Source organism: Spea bombifrons, chromosome 3 (assembly GCF_027358695.1).
Source record: "Spea bombifrons isolate aSpeBom1 chromosome 3, aSpeBom1.2.pri, whole genome shotgun sequence".
Classification (NCBI taxonomy): Eukaryota; Metazoa; Chordata; class Amphibia; order Anura; family Pelobatidae; genus Spea; species Spea bombifrons.
Genome location: NC_071089.1, coordinates 117,741,689 through 117,756,592, shown reverse-complemented (window position 1 = coordinate 117,756,592; position 14,904 = coordinate 117,741,689). Strand labels below are relative to the sequence as shown.

General features: G+C 44.2%; 1 protein-coding gene and 1 long non-coding RNA gene across 2 annotated transcripts in view; one reads left to right on the top strand and one right to left on the bottom strand.

Annotated features, from left to right (window-relative positions):
- The window catches only part of ELP3 (elongator acetyltransferase complex subunit 3), a 45,353-nt gene that overhangs the window by 12,117 nt on the left and 18,332 nt on the right, over nucleotides 1–14,904 (bottom strand). The window contains exons 9-13 of the mRNA XM_053460724.1: nucleotides 14,291–14,417; nucleotides 6,395–6,588; nucleotides 4,259–4,349; nucleotides 3,728–3,793; nucleotides 2,250–2,477 (exon numbers count right to left, since the gene is read on the bottom strand). Of these exons, the coding sequence (XP_053316699.1) occupies nucleotides 2,250–2,477; nucleotides 3,728–3,793; nucleotides 4,259–4,349; nucleotides 6,395–6,588; nucleotides 14,291–14,417 (706 nt within the window). The remainder of the gene's footprint in view (nucleotides 1–2,249; nucleotides 2,478–3,727; nucleotides 3,794–4,258; nucleotides 4,350–6,394; nucleotides 6,589–14,290; nucleotides 14,418–14,904) is intronic.
- On the top strand, nucleotides 11,185–11,340 carry LOC128484369 (uncharacterized). Its single transcript, XR_008351148.1, has 2 exons — nucleotides 11,185–11,220; nucleotides 11,265–11,340. It is a non-coding gene; the product is annotated as an uncharacterized LOC128484369 (long non-coding RNA).

Here is a 14,904-nt window from a genome sequence, read left to right as displayed (position 1 = left end):
GCCGTATGCCTATCCCATGCATGTTTAATACCCTCACTGTATTACCCTCTACCACCTCTGCTGGGAGGCTGCTTCTTTTTTTTTTTCTCCCACAATCTCAAAGTAAAACGTCCTTTGCGTCTCTAGCTTTAGATTCAGGGTGATGTCAGGAGCCGGCTGCTTCGTACATAAAACACTTAGGTTGCAGACCTGGTTCTTAGTTTCCCGTTAACACCATATGTGGCTTCTATTGCTCTCTGGAATTACCACCAAGTACTGGGATTTAAAGAATAATTAGAGCTCTTTTAATGGGATAAAGAATCAAAATAGTGTGTAAAAAAAAGCAATGAGACCATAATAATTGAGTGGTTGCTATGGCGATAAGACCACTTTTCAAATTAATTCAGGTGCAACATCTGAATGCATGCAGCCCATTATTAATAAGGACACGAGCTCTTACAGGGGGCCATTTCAATCCTGAATTATTGTGCTTTTAACAGAAATAATTTTGTCATTTGCAAATTAAATGCCCCGTTTTTATTTATTTATATTATATATTTATTATTTTTTATATAAAGCCTACATAAAAATTTTATATATAGCCTACAAAAATTTCCCGACGCGTTTCCATTTTAACAGCGGGTAATTGCTAAATGAAAGGTTTGATTCGATGACATTAACCTATCCTGTGTTTTTAAAGCATAAACTCCTACAAACAATACACTTATTTTGAAGTCTACTGAAAAAGGGGGGGGGAATCCAAAAACATTCTGGAACTGTTTGATAAAGCAAAAAAAAAATATGAACACAAAGTTAGACAGATTCAATTAACACAAATGATCCAATGCACCATTGCTATATTAAAAAAAAAATATATATATATACCGTATTGGCCCGAATATAGGCCGCGCTTTTTTCCCCCACTTTAAGTCTTTAAAGTGGGGGTGCGGCCTATATTCGGGGTCTAGCGCCCGACGCCCGGGACATGCAGTCCCGGGCGCCGGGCAGGCAGCGGGGTTAGGATACAGATCCCCCGCAGCGGTGCAGGGGACCTGCATCCTACTGTCTGATACGCTCAGACAGCCTCCCCTGCCAGCACTTCCCACGGGGGGGTTGCCGGCACGGGAGGTTGTCTAAGCGCATCGTCCGGACGGTCACCTGCTGCGGCGATGCGGGTAAACAGCCTCCGGGTTGTTTACCCGCATCGCCGCAGCCGGTGACCGTCCGCACGATGCGTTTTACCTCTGCCCCCAAGACTTACCGGAGCAGACTCCCGGGTGTCTTGCGGGGCCGGCAGGGGACATCTACGCAATACGCGTATACAACTTCCGGTTGTATACGCGTATTGCGTAGATGGCCCCCGCAAGACACCCGGGAGTCTGCTCCGGTAAGTCGGGGTGGGCAGAGTGGCAGCATATCTCGGGGGGGGGGGGAGGACAGTGGCAGCATATCTCGGGGGGGGCAGCATATCTCGGGGGGGGCAGTGGGAGCATATCTCGGGGGGAGAGAACAGTGGCAGCATATCTCGGGGGGGAGGACAGTGGGAGCATATCTCAGGGGGAGAGGACAGTGGCAGCATATCTCGGGGAGGGGGAGGACAGAGTGGCAGCATGTTTTTTTTTTTTTGGTGTTTTTTTAAAGAAAAAAACTTTTTCTTTAAAAAAGCACCAAACTTTTAGGGTGCGGCCTATATACGGGGGCGGCCTATATCCGAGCCAATACGGTATATATACATAAAGTAAAATTCACGCATCTGCATTGCATTGCGCATGACACCAGCCAGGAGACCAATACTTCTGCGTGGGCGAGTTTTGGGCACTGCATTTACTTGGCTCAATCAAGTAATTTGTCTTGGAGGCTCTGAAGCCCCACCCCTGAGGAACACATGGTTCATGCACCTTACAGCTCAGCGTTGTTTTCCCTGAGGACATAAAGACATCTCTATGCGCCGGGTACCAGAATACTTCAGAAACAGGGAGAGCATGCGGCAGCCACATAGGTGGAGGGTGTTTGCCGCAGTCACAAGGTGTCAATATTATCAGTTATATAATTATAATTAAAATAAAATCCAGTTAGTAGGAAGAGGAAATGTTACTTTCTTTTATCCCACTGAAAGCCTTATAGAAACCTTTGTGGTCACTGCGAGCTGCTTAATTACACTCTACAGTCCAATAGTGAATTTAGTGCTTTTTAAGTTTAGGAAATGATGGCACTTGATTGATTTTGAGCTCGGAGCTGCATTCGTTGCGTGCATCTGTTGGGATTTATACCTGATGCTGAAACTTGGAAGGATCGCGACTGCTGACGGGGACCACGCTGCCGTAAACGTGCAGCTCGCGCACGATGGACACGCCGCTCTTCAGCTCGGGTCTGAAAGATTCCTCTGAACATTTACGCAGACGCAGCAGGCCGATCAGTATGTCCTGCTCCGGGTCTTCGTAGGACAAGAAGGTCTCCCAGCCGCCGTTGGCCACGTAATCCCTCCGAATTAACTCGACCTGCAAAGAGACCGCAAGGGGTTAACGTCAGACCCGCATTTAAAAAAACACAGAAACTGATATTTATGATATCCGCGGGGCATAAAATAACACGATTTTCAAATACTGTCCGCGGCAAGGTGGAAGTTTACAAAAACTTTGCACTTTTATTATTTGTTTACACTTTTTCCCCCTCTGCGTTTACATTCATTCTATTACGACGCGGGTTCTCCGCTCTACGCGTATCATTCGCACACGTGTAGGAACAGAAATTGCGGTAACACGTTTGACGTAAACAAGAAATGACAACCAGCGGGTGCTGACACTTATTAACAAACCAAAGTAAAAAAACGCGTCTGTCAACAAAGAAATAAATAACAAAAATTACGAGGCTGGCAAAGCTGATATTTGCTCTTTTCTTTGTCGCCGACAACCTTGTTGGCTTTCAGAACAATCAGCATTTTTGTAACCCTAAAAAAAGAAAACTCTGGTTTTAACCCACGCCGAGATTTATGAGATGTCACCCACGCCTCGGATCCATACGTACAGCGCCGTTTTTATTATATCCCCGGGTAACACAAGTCACATGCAAAGCTTTGAAAACCAAACCATTCTTAACCCGCAGAGTACTTTAAAAAGGACAACAAGAAAGAGGATTGCGGAGCGTTCTATACCATGACGGCTTTCAAACAGAAGACAGTCACGGTGCCGCGCACCTCGTGTCGGCCGAGTTTACAAACTGAATCCTATTTAGGCGATATATGCCGTTAGCTCACGCCGCGCTTTGCGGCTGGTCCCCGAGCATGCTAATGAAACGAGGAAGCAGTTTCTCTCCAATCCGTTTGCTTTTTTGTTAGGACACACAACTCAACGAGGGGGGGGGGTGTATTGTAATGCAGGTTGTTTTTTTTCACCTGGCTCTGCGGACACCGACATTAAATTGGCCAAATTAAATTCTGAACCTCTGTGTCTCCCCGTGTCTTTACTGGAATTGGTAATTTTTATTTTCAATTTTTTCTAGGGTGGAATCAGAACCTTCTTTCCACCACAAAAGGGAAGAGTAAACGTGATAACAGAAGAAAGTGTCCACTATTAAAAAAAAAATAAACAAAAAATAAAATAAACTCCCTGCTTTAAAGGGCCTGCAGTTAGCTAGCTCTACCATGACATGGCGAGGGTAAAAACTGTTTGAAATTACCCAATGGAGCCAACCAAGGTAGGTCTGCCCATTGGCCCTAAAGAGGGCCCGGGGAGGGGGGGGAGACACTTACCTGATATGGCCGGACTTTGTGGTGAATTTCCTGAATGCCTACTTCTCTTGTTCTTACATCTCGACACTAGAAAGACAAAAGATATTTATATATATATTTGCAAAACCATCAACAGAAACGTGTTTATTACTCGCTATTCACAGAAGAGGACATCTGCAAAAAAATAAAGCACAACTAGGAAGAGCCTGGTGACTACAGACCAGTATGTCTGACATCAGGATCGGGGGTACTTAATGAAACAATCTTCTATATCAGAATTTAAATGAGTTGTAGGTTATATACAGCACAGATTTATATAACATGTGACATAACAAACGGAAGTAGCAAAAAGCTAGCGAGACTCATTACCTTTAGAATTTTATTAACAACATAACTAACCGGCCAATGAGTATAAAAGTGCGGAGAGTCCGGGGGGCATCAGCCAAACAGCAAGTATTAAAGTGTAACACAAAAAGTGTTTTTATTTTTAGGCAAATTGTTTATACGCAGAGAAGCAAACATACCGGTATTAAAAATGGCCGGAAGGCTTACCTCGGTACCAAAGTCTTTCATCCTGGCCAAAGCCAACTCCCTTAAGTTGCCGTGCTCCACTCCGGAGCTTACCAGCGGCATCGGGATATCTCTGCAAAAGTAAAACATACATTTTCTTAGTTAAAAAAAACAAAACAAAAACCCGTTAGCCCCTACAGATTATAATTATATATTTTTTAATAATAAGAGGTCCTGCCCCTATCTGCCTCCGTAGCCGGTGTAGGTGAGTCAGGAGCCGGGAGGCAAAATCTTATTAAAATGCGAAAGAAATCATCCGTTTTCGAAGCAGACCGAACTCCTCCGAGAGCCACATCTGCTCCCCGCCCGGGAATCAAACCCCCTCCACCGCCCTGGGGCCGAACTCGCGTATAAAACATAATGAGCGATCACACGTTCCCACGCGGCACCGAACGCTCGCTCTTATACCTTCTCTTATGACGTATACGAAAATGAAAACATCCAAGAAACGGGGCTTTATGAGCAAGAAACAGCTGGTTTGAAACGCGAAAACATTATATTATGGGGCAAAAACTAGAACCATTTAAGAAAAAAAAGCAGAATATTGTGAAAAGCTTATTCTTACCCGATATTAGTAATAAAAAATATTTAGTGCCTTTTAAAGATGTCGCCCTCTTTTGGGTGCTCATCCGACCCTTAAAGCCGTTTGTTTTCTACTAACGCAGAAAGCATTGCGGATGGGTTCATCAATAAGCACGGTGAAATGGGGCGGATTTGGTTAAGTGCTCGTATTTTATCGACATCCCATATACCAGTGGCTATAAACGTACGATAAACGTTACCGCGTTTACCAAATCCCACGACGGAATCGTTACGGATCCGCACCAAGATAAATGGTGTCACAAGCACTTTAGTTAAGAAAGATCTGCAACTATCAATAAATAGAGAATCGGTTACCAGATGTCCAATCCATCCTTCTTATGGGGTATTTACGAGAGAGGATAATCCGTTTCACCAAAAGACCTCCCCGCTTTACTTACCGCGATTCTCTCCGAGCTCCTTCAAAAAATATGGATCATCAAAAACATTTTGGCCAACTGGGCTCCACCAGACACTTGGCTAACAGACCCAACCCCCTTATTAAGACTAATACATTTGAGGTCTGATTTTAAGACGACCCTTGCTCTTAAAAAACCTTGTCTTATAATCGAGCAAATACGGTATATATATATAAATACACACTCAGTCTCATGTAACGGCCCCTAGAGGGCCGCTGTTTGTGTGTTGGCACGGTGGAAGGTCGATATCTGCTAACTGGTTGAACGCTCGGTTATGTTTACTTCCGGCAGTTTCTGAGTATATTTGTTTCGATCACTCTTTTGCGGGCAGTAATGAGTTAACGCAGCCGGTAGGAGACCAAAACAGGCGGAAAGGAAGGGAATCTCTTGAATCCCTCCTACCCGTGAAACCATTTCATAAATAAAACGAAGTATAACGGAGAAGACGGAGTAATAATCCCGCCGTAAGCCGCCGCTCCCCCGGCTCGGAACGTGTTTGTTTAATGGTCTGATCGTTATTACCCTTTTAGAAATCCAATAGCCTCTTTTATGCGGCTTTTTGGTTCACCGGGAGGTCATATATTTCCTTGTCACCGGCGCGAGCGGCAGCGCTGTCCCCCGTACAACTCGCGAAGGTGTCATATGCGAAACGCAGCGGTAAATCCCCCCCCCCCCGAGCGATGGAGTGCGGACGGGGGGGGGGATTTGTTTTGTTACGGAATACAATGCTGGGAAGACCGGGTGATCCATTAACCCATGGGGCGCCATTAACCACACGGCGATTACCTCTACGATGGCACCGACCCGCACGCAGAGGAGAACAATGCTCAGAATGTAACAATATTCTCAATGCGGAGCAATTCCCATGGAAACCAACAAAAGGTGTATTCTGATGCTCCAACGCGCACGATAAGAGCCATCCATAAGTACGGCTCGGTGCGCGATATTCTTTATATATCACATGGCCATTTATTAACCCGTTTGACGCGGGCAGCACATGCGTACCAAAAATACTTTTACTGGAAAAATGAAGTTGTGAGAGGACCAGGCCCTTTGTTGCCGAGGAGTGTCTACCGTAGTGAACGTCCCCCCAAAAAGTTACCAGTATGTAATAAGTTACCTCTGCACCCTGTACACTCGGGTCCACGGCGGAACCAGCGCTAGGATTCTCGCCACCAGATCCACCAGCGTGCTGGGTGAGTAACTCCTGTACCTCCCGGTCTTCCACAGCTCGTATAAACCGGTGCCACGGATCACCAACGTGGGGTAGAGCTTCATCCCATCGGGGCGGAAAGCGGGGTTCTCAAAAAATTCCTAGGGGAGGAAAAAAAAAAAAAATAAAAAAAAAAAAATAGATCTCATATACACTCCAGAAAGTTACAAAAAACAACCAAAAACAACCCAAAACGCATCACAAAGAACGTCAGCTGTCCCCGGGGCCACGGGCACAACTCATTATAAGCCATCATTAAAGCACAGACGCCGTTCTACTACAAGAAACGAGGTTCCTCTTTATAAAATTAACCTCCCCTCCCCCCACATCCTAATAATCGCAAAAATTCATAACCCCACCAAACAAAATGAAGTGTTAAAAAAATAATAAATAAATAAAATCAGAGCATCTTTGCTCATTTCCGACATCGTTTGGAGCATTTTAGAAACAGCTTCTCCTGCCAGAGTTTGTAACGTCGGGTGATTCAAAGAACGCAGCTCCCTGGGGGTAGGAACGGAAACCATATGGCTGGATTACGGATACGCGTACGGGGTGAACAAGGAGTCAGCGCAAAACATGTGTGTATAAATACCTCGCTGAAAACTGCCACAATTAAAAAATAATAATAATAATAATAAAAAAAATAAAAGGCTGGTATAAAAAAAAAATAAAAAAACAAAAACAAAATAAAAAATGATATATATAATCCTTCCAGCAGAAGTAATATTTTATTACTTGCAGACCAGGGATTAACTCATTTCCGACAGTGAGGTTTACAGCTGCTGCGGAAAATCTTGGGGGGGAAACACAGCAAAAATATAAAATAAAGGCAGAACACGGAGGACGGAACTAAATCCACAGCTGGCGGGTTTATAGCAGTTTGGATTTAATAAGTTGTAAGAAAGCTGAACTGAAAGAACAAAAAAAAAAAAGCGAAGTTCTGTGAGGTTCGTATCAACCCAAAGACGTGCGCACCTAGGGGTCAGCGCCCGGATAATCACTCTGATACGGGCTCGTTATATTACATTACCAAAAAAAAAAAAAAAAAAAAAAAAGTTCAACGTTTTAAATACAACAGGTGATAAAGAGAGAAATCACAGCCCGTTTTATTATTTGTCCATTTAAATAATAAAAATATATATAAAAAAAAAAAAACTAACTTTCAATCCTGTGTAAAAAAAATAAAAAAAAAAAAAAAAAAAAAAAAATGTATATATGCATTTCTAGTCCCATAATATAAAGTTTTCAGGCAGCTGCATATCAGCCGTTTGTATGATTCTCACTCTGTTATCTGATCCCCGATCTACTAAACCCCCCGACTCCTTATCATACTGCTTGTGGGAAACAATAGAATGGCTCAGTCTTAACCACCCAGTCAGACTCTCTGACTAATTGAAGTCTATGCAGGAACGGACTTTATTAGCATCGCCATAAAGCATCAGCTCAGTGAGGTGTTTGAGCCAGGAAAGTCACCCAAAATATCACATGACTGCCAGCGACGGCGGCTCCGGGTCGGCAGATTTCTCTTCTGTTCACTCACGTTGCATTTTATTAAACTATTAACATGTATATTTTTGAAAGCATTCTTTTTCTACAGCATTTTTTTTCCACATCTGCCTCAAGCGTTTGCACAGTTCCATGTAAATACAATCTGGCGAGAAGTGTTTTGGGGGAAAAAAATGAAAAAAATACAATGTAAACTCTAAAATTCTATCCCGACTACCGAGCCGGTCTGGCTCTCTCATTTTCAGTTACCGTTGCGGTCTGCGTGTTCTCGGCGCTGGGAATCATTATTTAACACTTGGCCGTGTCGGAAACGGTTAGGATTAATTTCCCGGGGAATGGTTAACTTTATATTAAACTTATTTTCATTATTATATGTTTTTTTAATACAGCAGCCGCTCTGTCTGTTGGTTTTCGCTGAGAATCGGAATTTATAAGCGGAATTCGCCGAAGAGAAAGAGAAAATGCATTAAAGGGTATAATTACTTTGTTCGCAGAACCGCGATGCAGAAACAAAGCAAATAAATAGTAAAATGAGCCTAATCGTTATCCGGAGTTACATTTATTTTGAGGGGCTCCTAAAGATAATAACGGCAATTCTCGCAGATCCACTTGACGTGGTAGGGTAACACGTATTGGGTTCGCGCATGTTTCCGATGTTACTGTCCCTTTAAGAAGAAAAAAACTTGAATTTTGCAGGATTCCTCTGAAGTTCAGGTCCTGTCAATTTCCACAGAGATGTTTATCGGTCAATTTACGTGTAAATTAATGTAAATAAAATAATTAAATATACGCCAATTATGTTTCCGGTAACACCCGCACTGTGAACACAGCTCGAGAACATCGGACATCTCGGGGAGGACGGTAAAGGCGGCTTTTAATACTGAAATAATGGAATATTACGGTTGCAAGGACTGAAGGGGACTTGCTAACAAACATTTGAGACCCGGATCCTGGTGCACCAGGCAAATGCCCAGCATCCACATAGCATTCTCATAGCTCCCAATACACCCGCCGCTTGCTGGATATGCACGGCGACACGCTAAAGGAGTAAAAAAAAAACAAAGCGTGGCCCGTCGTATCCAGCTGTGATGATGTCATAAGACAGCCACTGGCCTTAAAGTGCCAGGAACACCTCGTTATCCCCAGTCTGGCACATTCTAGTGGAAAGAAGTTTGGAGAACAACATCGTTCCATCCAAAATTTGAGATGATCTGCCCATAACATACCCCAGCTGTCCAAACCAGGACTGTCTTTTAAAAACAGGGACACTCGGGCTGGACAAAAGTCAAAGTGGATGGAGAAATGTATCATTACGGAGAAATTAATCTGTTTCTTTAACAGGTAGCACCGCGGCATATTTTACATTTTCCCGTTCAAAGCGCTTACAAAAGGCTCCGAAAAATAGCTGCACACGGATTCGCTGCCAAATTAGCCATTATTAAAATTATCATAAAATTGAGCAATCTTCGTGAGGTTGGAACTGCTCGAATTCTGTTTGTCTTGTACAATTTTATTGCAATGGGAAATTAGAATTGGCAAGAAAAGAAGAAAACAAAAACAATGAGAGAAAAAAAAAATCTCCATTTAAATGCCTTCATTGCCAAAGTAAAGCCCTTTCTCCATCTTACTCATCTACAGGCAAATAAAGCTATATTAATATATATATATATATCTTAATCTATACGTATATATAACTTTAACATATGACCCACAGTACTAGGCATTAGTCAGCTGCAGCAACAAGGGTCTGAGAAGGTCCGAATAAGACCCCTAAGAGCAGAAAGTGTTAATATAATAAGTCAGCGCCATCTTGTTTTATACACAACAGACCCTATGGGCTTCCAAGAAGACATCAAGAACAACCCTTTGCTGACCCCGTGGGTCATAATGCTGGGGTATTACTGGGTACCTCATAGGGATGCATCGATATATCGGTGGCCAAAATATATTGCCCGAAAAGGGCATTATCATCAAAATGCCACAATAAAAAGAACGGCCAAAAATAATTGTCCGCAGGGGCCAAGCTGCTTACCTGTGGGAGCGGCGTCCTTTGTACTGGCCAGGAGAAGAAGGAACCCAGCGGAGTCACATGAATGCACATCACATGACTCTGCTCCGTTCCTTCTTCCCCTGGGGGCGGGACAAGAGAAGTTCCTCGCACAGCAACACAGAGGGAAGCCGCAGAAGTCTGCGAGAGAGTGAGTGAGATCTCAAGTTCAGGTAAGGGGGTGGGGGAGGTTTTGAGGAATTATGTGTGATTAGGGGAATGAATATGAGTTTATGAATGAGTGAATGAATGTTTGTGAATGAGTGTGTAATAGCATGGATGTGTAAGTGGCGGGGATAGCATGCCATAGGGAGGCTGTAATCACACTCCTATAATGCACAGGTTCCAGCATGTACTGGCTGCCTGGACATGATAGGCGTGTGATTGCTGTTAGCAATCATATATATATATATTAATATTGTTATTGACATTTTTAGTCCAATTTTGGCGTGTTACTTTTAATAAGTGTTTTCTCTCTTTTTTTTTTGTTGTAAAAGTGTGTGTGGGGCAGGCCCGGACTGGCCATCGGGCACACCGGGCATTTGCCCGGTGGGCCGGGCCACGGCAGGGCCGCATTGACTTAGGGGCTGATGGAGCTGCAGCTCCAGGCCCCTACCCTACCTACGGCTGCATTAACGCAGGGCATAAGGGGCACCTGCCCCTTAAGCCCGCCGCAACTGCGACCGGGTCCGCCACTCTAAGGGGCTGGGAAGTCCCCACCAAGGCCGGCCTTACGGGTCTGCGGCCGGACAGGGTTTAAATTAAAACATCGGGGTTTTTTTCACTTTATTTAACATCCTCCATGTTTAATAAAGTTTTTTTTTTAACTTTATTTAACACGGAGGATGTTAAATAAAGTTGAAAAAAACCCCCCGATGTTTTAATTTAAACCCTGTGCGGCCGCAGACCCCTAAGGCCAGCCCTGGTGGGGCTTCCCGGCCCCTTAGAGCAGGGCCGACCCTTGGGGTGTGCGACCGCACAGGGCGCCACACTCCAGGGGGCGGCGGGGGGCGGTCCGCACCGGGTGCCGCTCATCGGGGCTGCCAACTTGCGGCACCCGGCACCCCTCCAGAGACGGACAGTAATGGGTTGAACCCGGCTTAAAATCACTCAAGGGAGCCGGAGGTCTGTTAAAGACCTCCGATACTGCTCCCTTGTGATCCGGGCGGCAACAGCTGCTGTGCGCCGGGGTTTGTTGTCAGATCCCGGCGCACAGCACTGAAGCCGCGCCCACCGCTGTCCGTGCCCTCTGACCCGGAAGAAGACAGAGAAGACAGAAGAACTGAAGAAGAGGAGAGAAGAGGAGGAAAAGAAGCTGAAAGAAGAAAGGAAAGGTAGGAAAGCATTAAGTGAGAGTGGATTGGTATTTGTGTGGATTAGTATATATGTGTGGATTAGTATATATGTGTGGATTGGTATATATGTGTGTGGATGGGTATATATGTGTGGATTAGTATATATATGTGTGTGGATTGGTATATATGTGTGTGGATTGGTATGTATGTGTGGATTGGTATATATATGTGTGGACTGGTGTATATGTGTGGATTAGTATATGTGTGGACTGGTGTATATGTGTGGATTAGTATATGTGTGGATTGGTGTATATGTGTGGATTGGTGTATATGTGTGGATTGGTGTATATGTGTGGATTGGTGTATACGTGTGTGGATTGGTGTATACGTGTGTGGATTGGTATATGTGTGTGGATTGGTATATATGTGTGGATTGGTATATGTGTGTGGATTGGTATATGTGTGTGTGGATTGGTATATATGTGTGTGGATTGGTATATATGTGTGTGGATTGGTATATATGTGTGGATTGGTATATATGTGTAGATTGGTATATATGTGTAGATTGGTGTATATGTGTAGATTGGTGTATATGTGTGGATTGGTGTATATGTGTGGATTGGTGTATGTGTGTGGATTGGTGTATGTGTGTGGATTGGTGTATGTGTGTGGATTGGTATATGTGTGTGGATTGGTATATGTGTGTGGATTGGTATATGTGTCTGGATTGGTATTTGTGTGTGGATTAGTGGATTGGTGTATACGTGTGGATTGGTATACGTGTGGATTGGTGTATATGTGTGTGGATTGGTATATGTGTGTGGATTGGTATATATGTGTGGATTGGTATATGTGTGTGGATTGGTATATGTGTGTGTGGATTGGTATATATGTGTGGATTGGTATATGTGTGTGGATTGGTATATGTGTGTGTGGATTGGTATATATGTGTGTGGATTGGTATATATGTGTGTGGATTGGTATATATGTGTGTGGATTGGTATATATGTGTGGATTGGTATATATGTGTAGATTGGTGTATATGTGTGGATTGGTGTATATGTGTGGATTGGTGTATGTGTGTGGATTGGTATATGTGTGTGGATTGGTATATGTGTGTGGATTGGTATATGTGTCTGGATTGGTATTTGTGTGTGGATTAGTGGATTGGTATACGTGTGGATTGGTGTATACGTGTGGATTGGTATATATGTGTGGATTGGTATATGTGTGGATTGGTATACGTGTGGATTGGTATATATGTGTGGATTGGTATAAGTGTGTGAGAGTGATGGGTGTTATGCTGTACCATTTCCAATGTCTTTTTCATGATCTAATTATGCTCTAAAAGTACATCATAACTCCCATCACTCTATACTGTTCCATACAGTGGCAGAGCTGGGAGGCAGAGGCCTTGCACCCCCCACCGCAGGACTCCTGAAAGGTAAGTGAACTTCAAAGAGGGAGAGGGTAGATAGTTAGGAGGGGGTAGTTGCGGCGGGCTTAAGGGGCTCTGCGTTAATGCGGCCATATAGGACCAGTCAGTCCGGTCCTGACTGGGCCTATTTTAAGGTGGGGGCCTGGAGCTGCAGCTCCATCAGCCCCTAAATCAATCCTGCCCTGGCACAGGCGCGGTCGCAGTTGCTGCTTGCTCCGGCAACAAGGTAAGTAGGGTGAGGGAGGGGGGTGCAGTGAGAAGGGGCAGAGGGGGGTTAGATAGTGAGAAAGGGGGAGAGGGGATAGATAGAGGCGGTACATATTGAGAAGTGGGGAAGGGGGTTACATAGTGAAAAGGGGGAACATAGTGAGAAGGGGCAGATAAGATGAAGAGAGGGGGTAGTGTGAATGCGTATGAGAATGAATGAATGAGTGGATGAATTGTGTGAATGCGTATGACAATTAATGAATTCATGTGTGGATGAATTGCTTGAATGATTTGTGAGACTGCATTAATGAATGTGTTAATGATTTGTGTGAATGATTAAATGCAAAGATGGTACATGAAGGGAGGGCTTTAACAATAAATAAATAAATAAATAAGGGCTGCTCAGGCTTAAATGCCCGGGCCTATTTTTTGTCCCAGTCCGGGCCTGGTGTGGGGGGGTCATTTTCTGTTTCCGCCAAGTGAATTCTGAATTTTCATTTCGGTGCATCCCTAGTACCTTATATATAAACTCTTCTTGTTGACTTTTTTTCTTTAGCTCAATCCGGTAGCCATCTCCAGAAAACGTGATTAATGAGTTCTCCCACCCACTCATTAACCCGAGTGTCACCTCATCCTTCTTGCGAGGAGACAAAACCCAAAGTGAGTTTATCGCACCGGGCAGAGTAAGGTGTCGGGTCCTCGGAGAGGCCTATTAATCCTGTCTGAACGAGGCTTTGATTTATTGGACTGTTACTTTAATTATCTTATCGGTGGCACCAAGCGCACCGCAGCCCGTCCGGTGCAAAGCTTCCATTAACGCTAGATCGTCGGAGGCAGACTGGTGGAGGGGGGGGCTGCTGACTCACCGGAGTTAAAGGAAGAAAACAAGAAGGTAGGGGTGACGGGTCGAGTGGTGAACGCATAGAGCATGAACCACCCGATACGTCATCTCCATGCTGTGTATACACATAATAAACATTCTTATCAAAATAGAATTTGTACAAAGGTCACAACACTGTTTACTTTGGAAGAAATTCTAGATTCTTATCCCCTTAAGGACAATGGGCGGCCCCTAAACCCATTGAAAACAATGCATTTTGAGCCCGTACAGGGGCTTTGTCATTAAGGGGTTAAAGGATATGACGTCACATGAGCTTTCTAGACCTCAGATGTCTCATGTTCAGTGGAAGAAGAGACTTCAGAGGCCCACAAAGTGTATGTAACTAAATATTTTACTCTGCTGGCCCAATAAAACATATCATAAGGGGTTTATATATCCTCTCTCAAGCCGACACGGCTCGGATACTTACGATGAACTGATCTATATCTCGTTCCAGGCCCACGTTGGGCAGGTCCGGCATCATGTGCGACACGACCTTAAAGCCGGCATCCTTGGCCAGGTGGAAAGACTCGCACACGGCTTTTACCGTGTGCCCCCTAAGGGAAAGATCACAGAGAAGGTAAGACATACGTTTACAGGGAGCCATCTATGAACACATCATTGGCATAGGTTCTAAAGAAGCTTATCCAGCCGCTTCCAATAACGTGACAGTCGCTGAGCCCCCGCTTGTATACAGCACATACCTCGGGGGGATTAGTCATTGAGTTTCATTATTTACAATAAAAAGGTGGCAAAGATGATGATCGGCCAAAATGGTCTTTTTCCCCCAATCTCTGCAAGTCAATATTAAGAGCTTCAAGAAGATGTCCGTATGATTAATGGGGGACCCTTGTCATACATTTGTGGAAAAGGGGGTGTTCCTTTAAAACAATAGCATTTTTTTATAAAAAAAATTTCCAATTTTTTAACTAACGCAGACCGTAGCAGACCGCCATGAACGACTCAACAAGCGGAAGCAACGACCCTTAAGGATGGCACAGGTGCTATCGGCACTCAGACCTTATTGTAGTCTTCACCACCCCC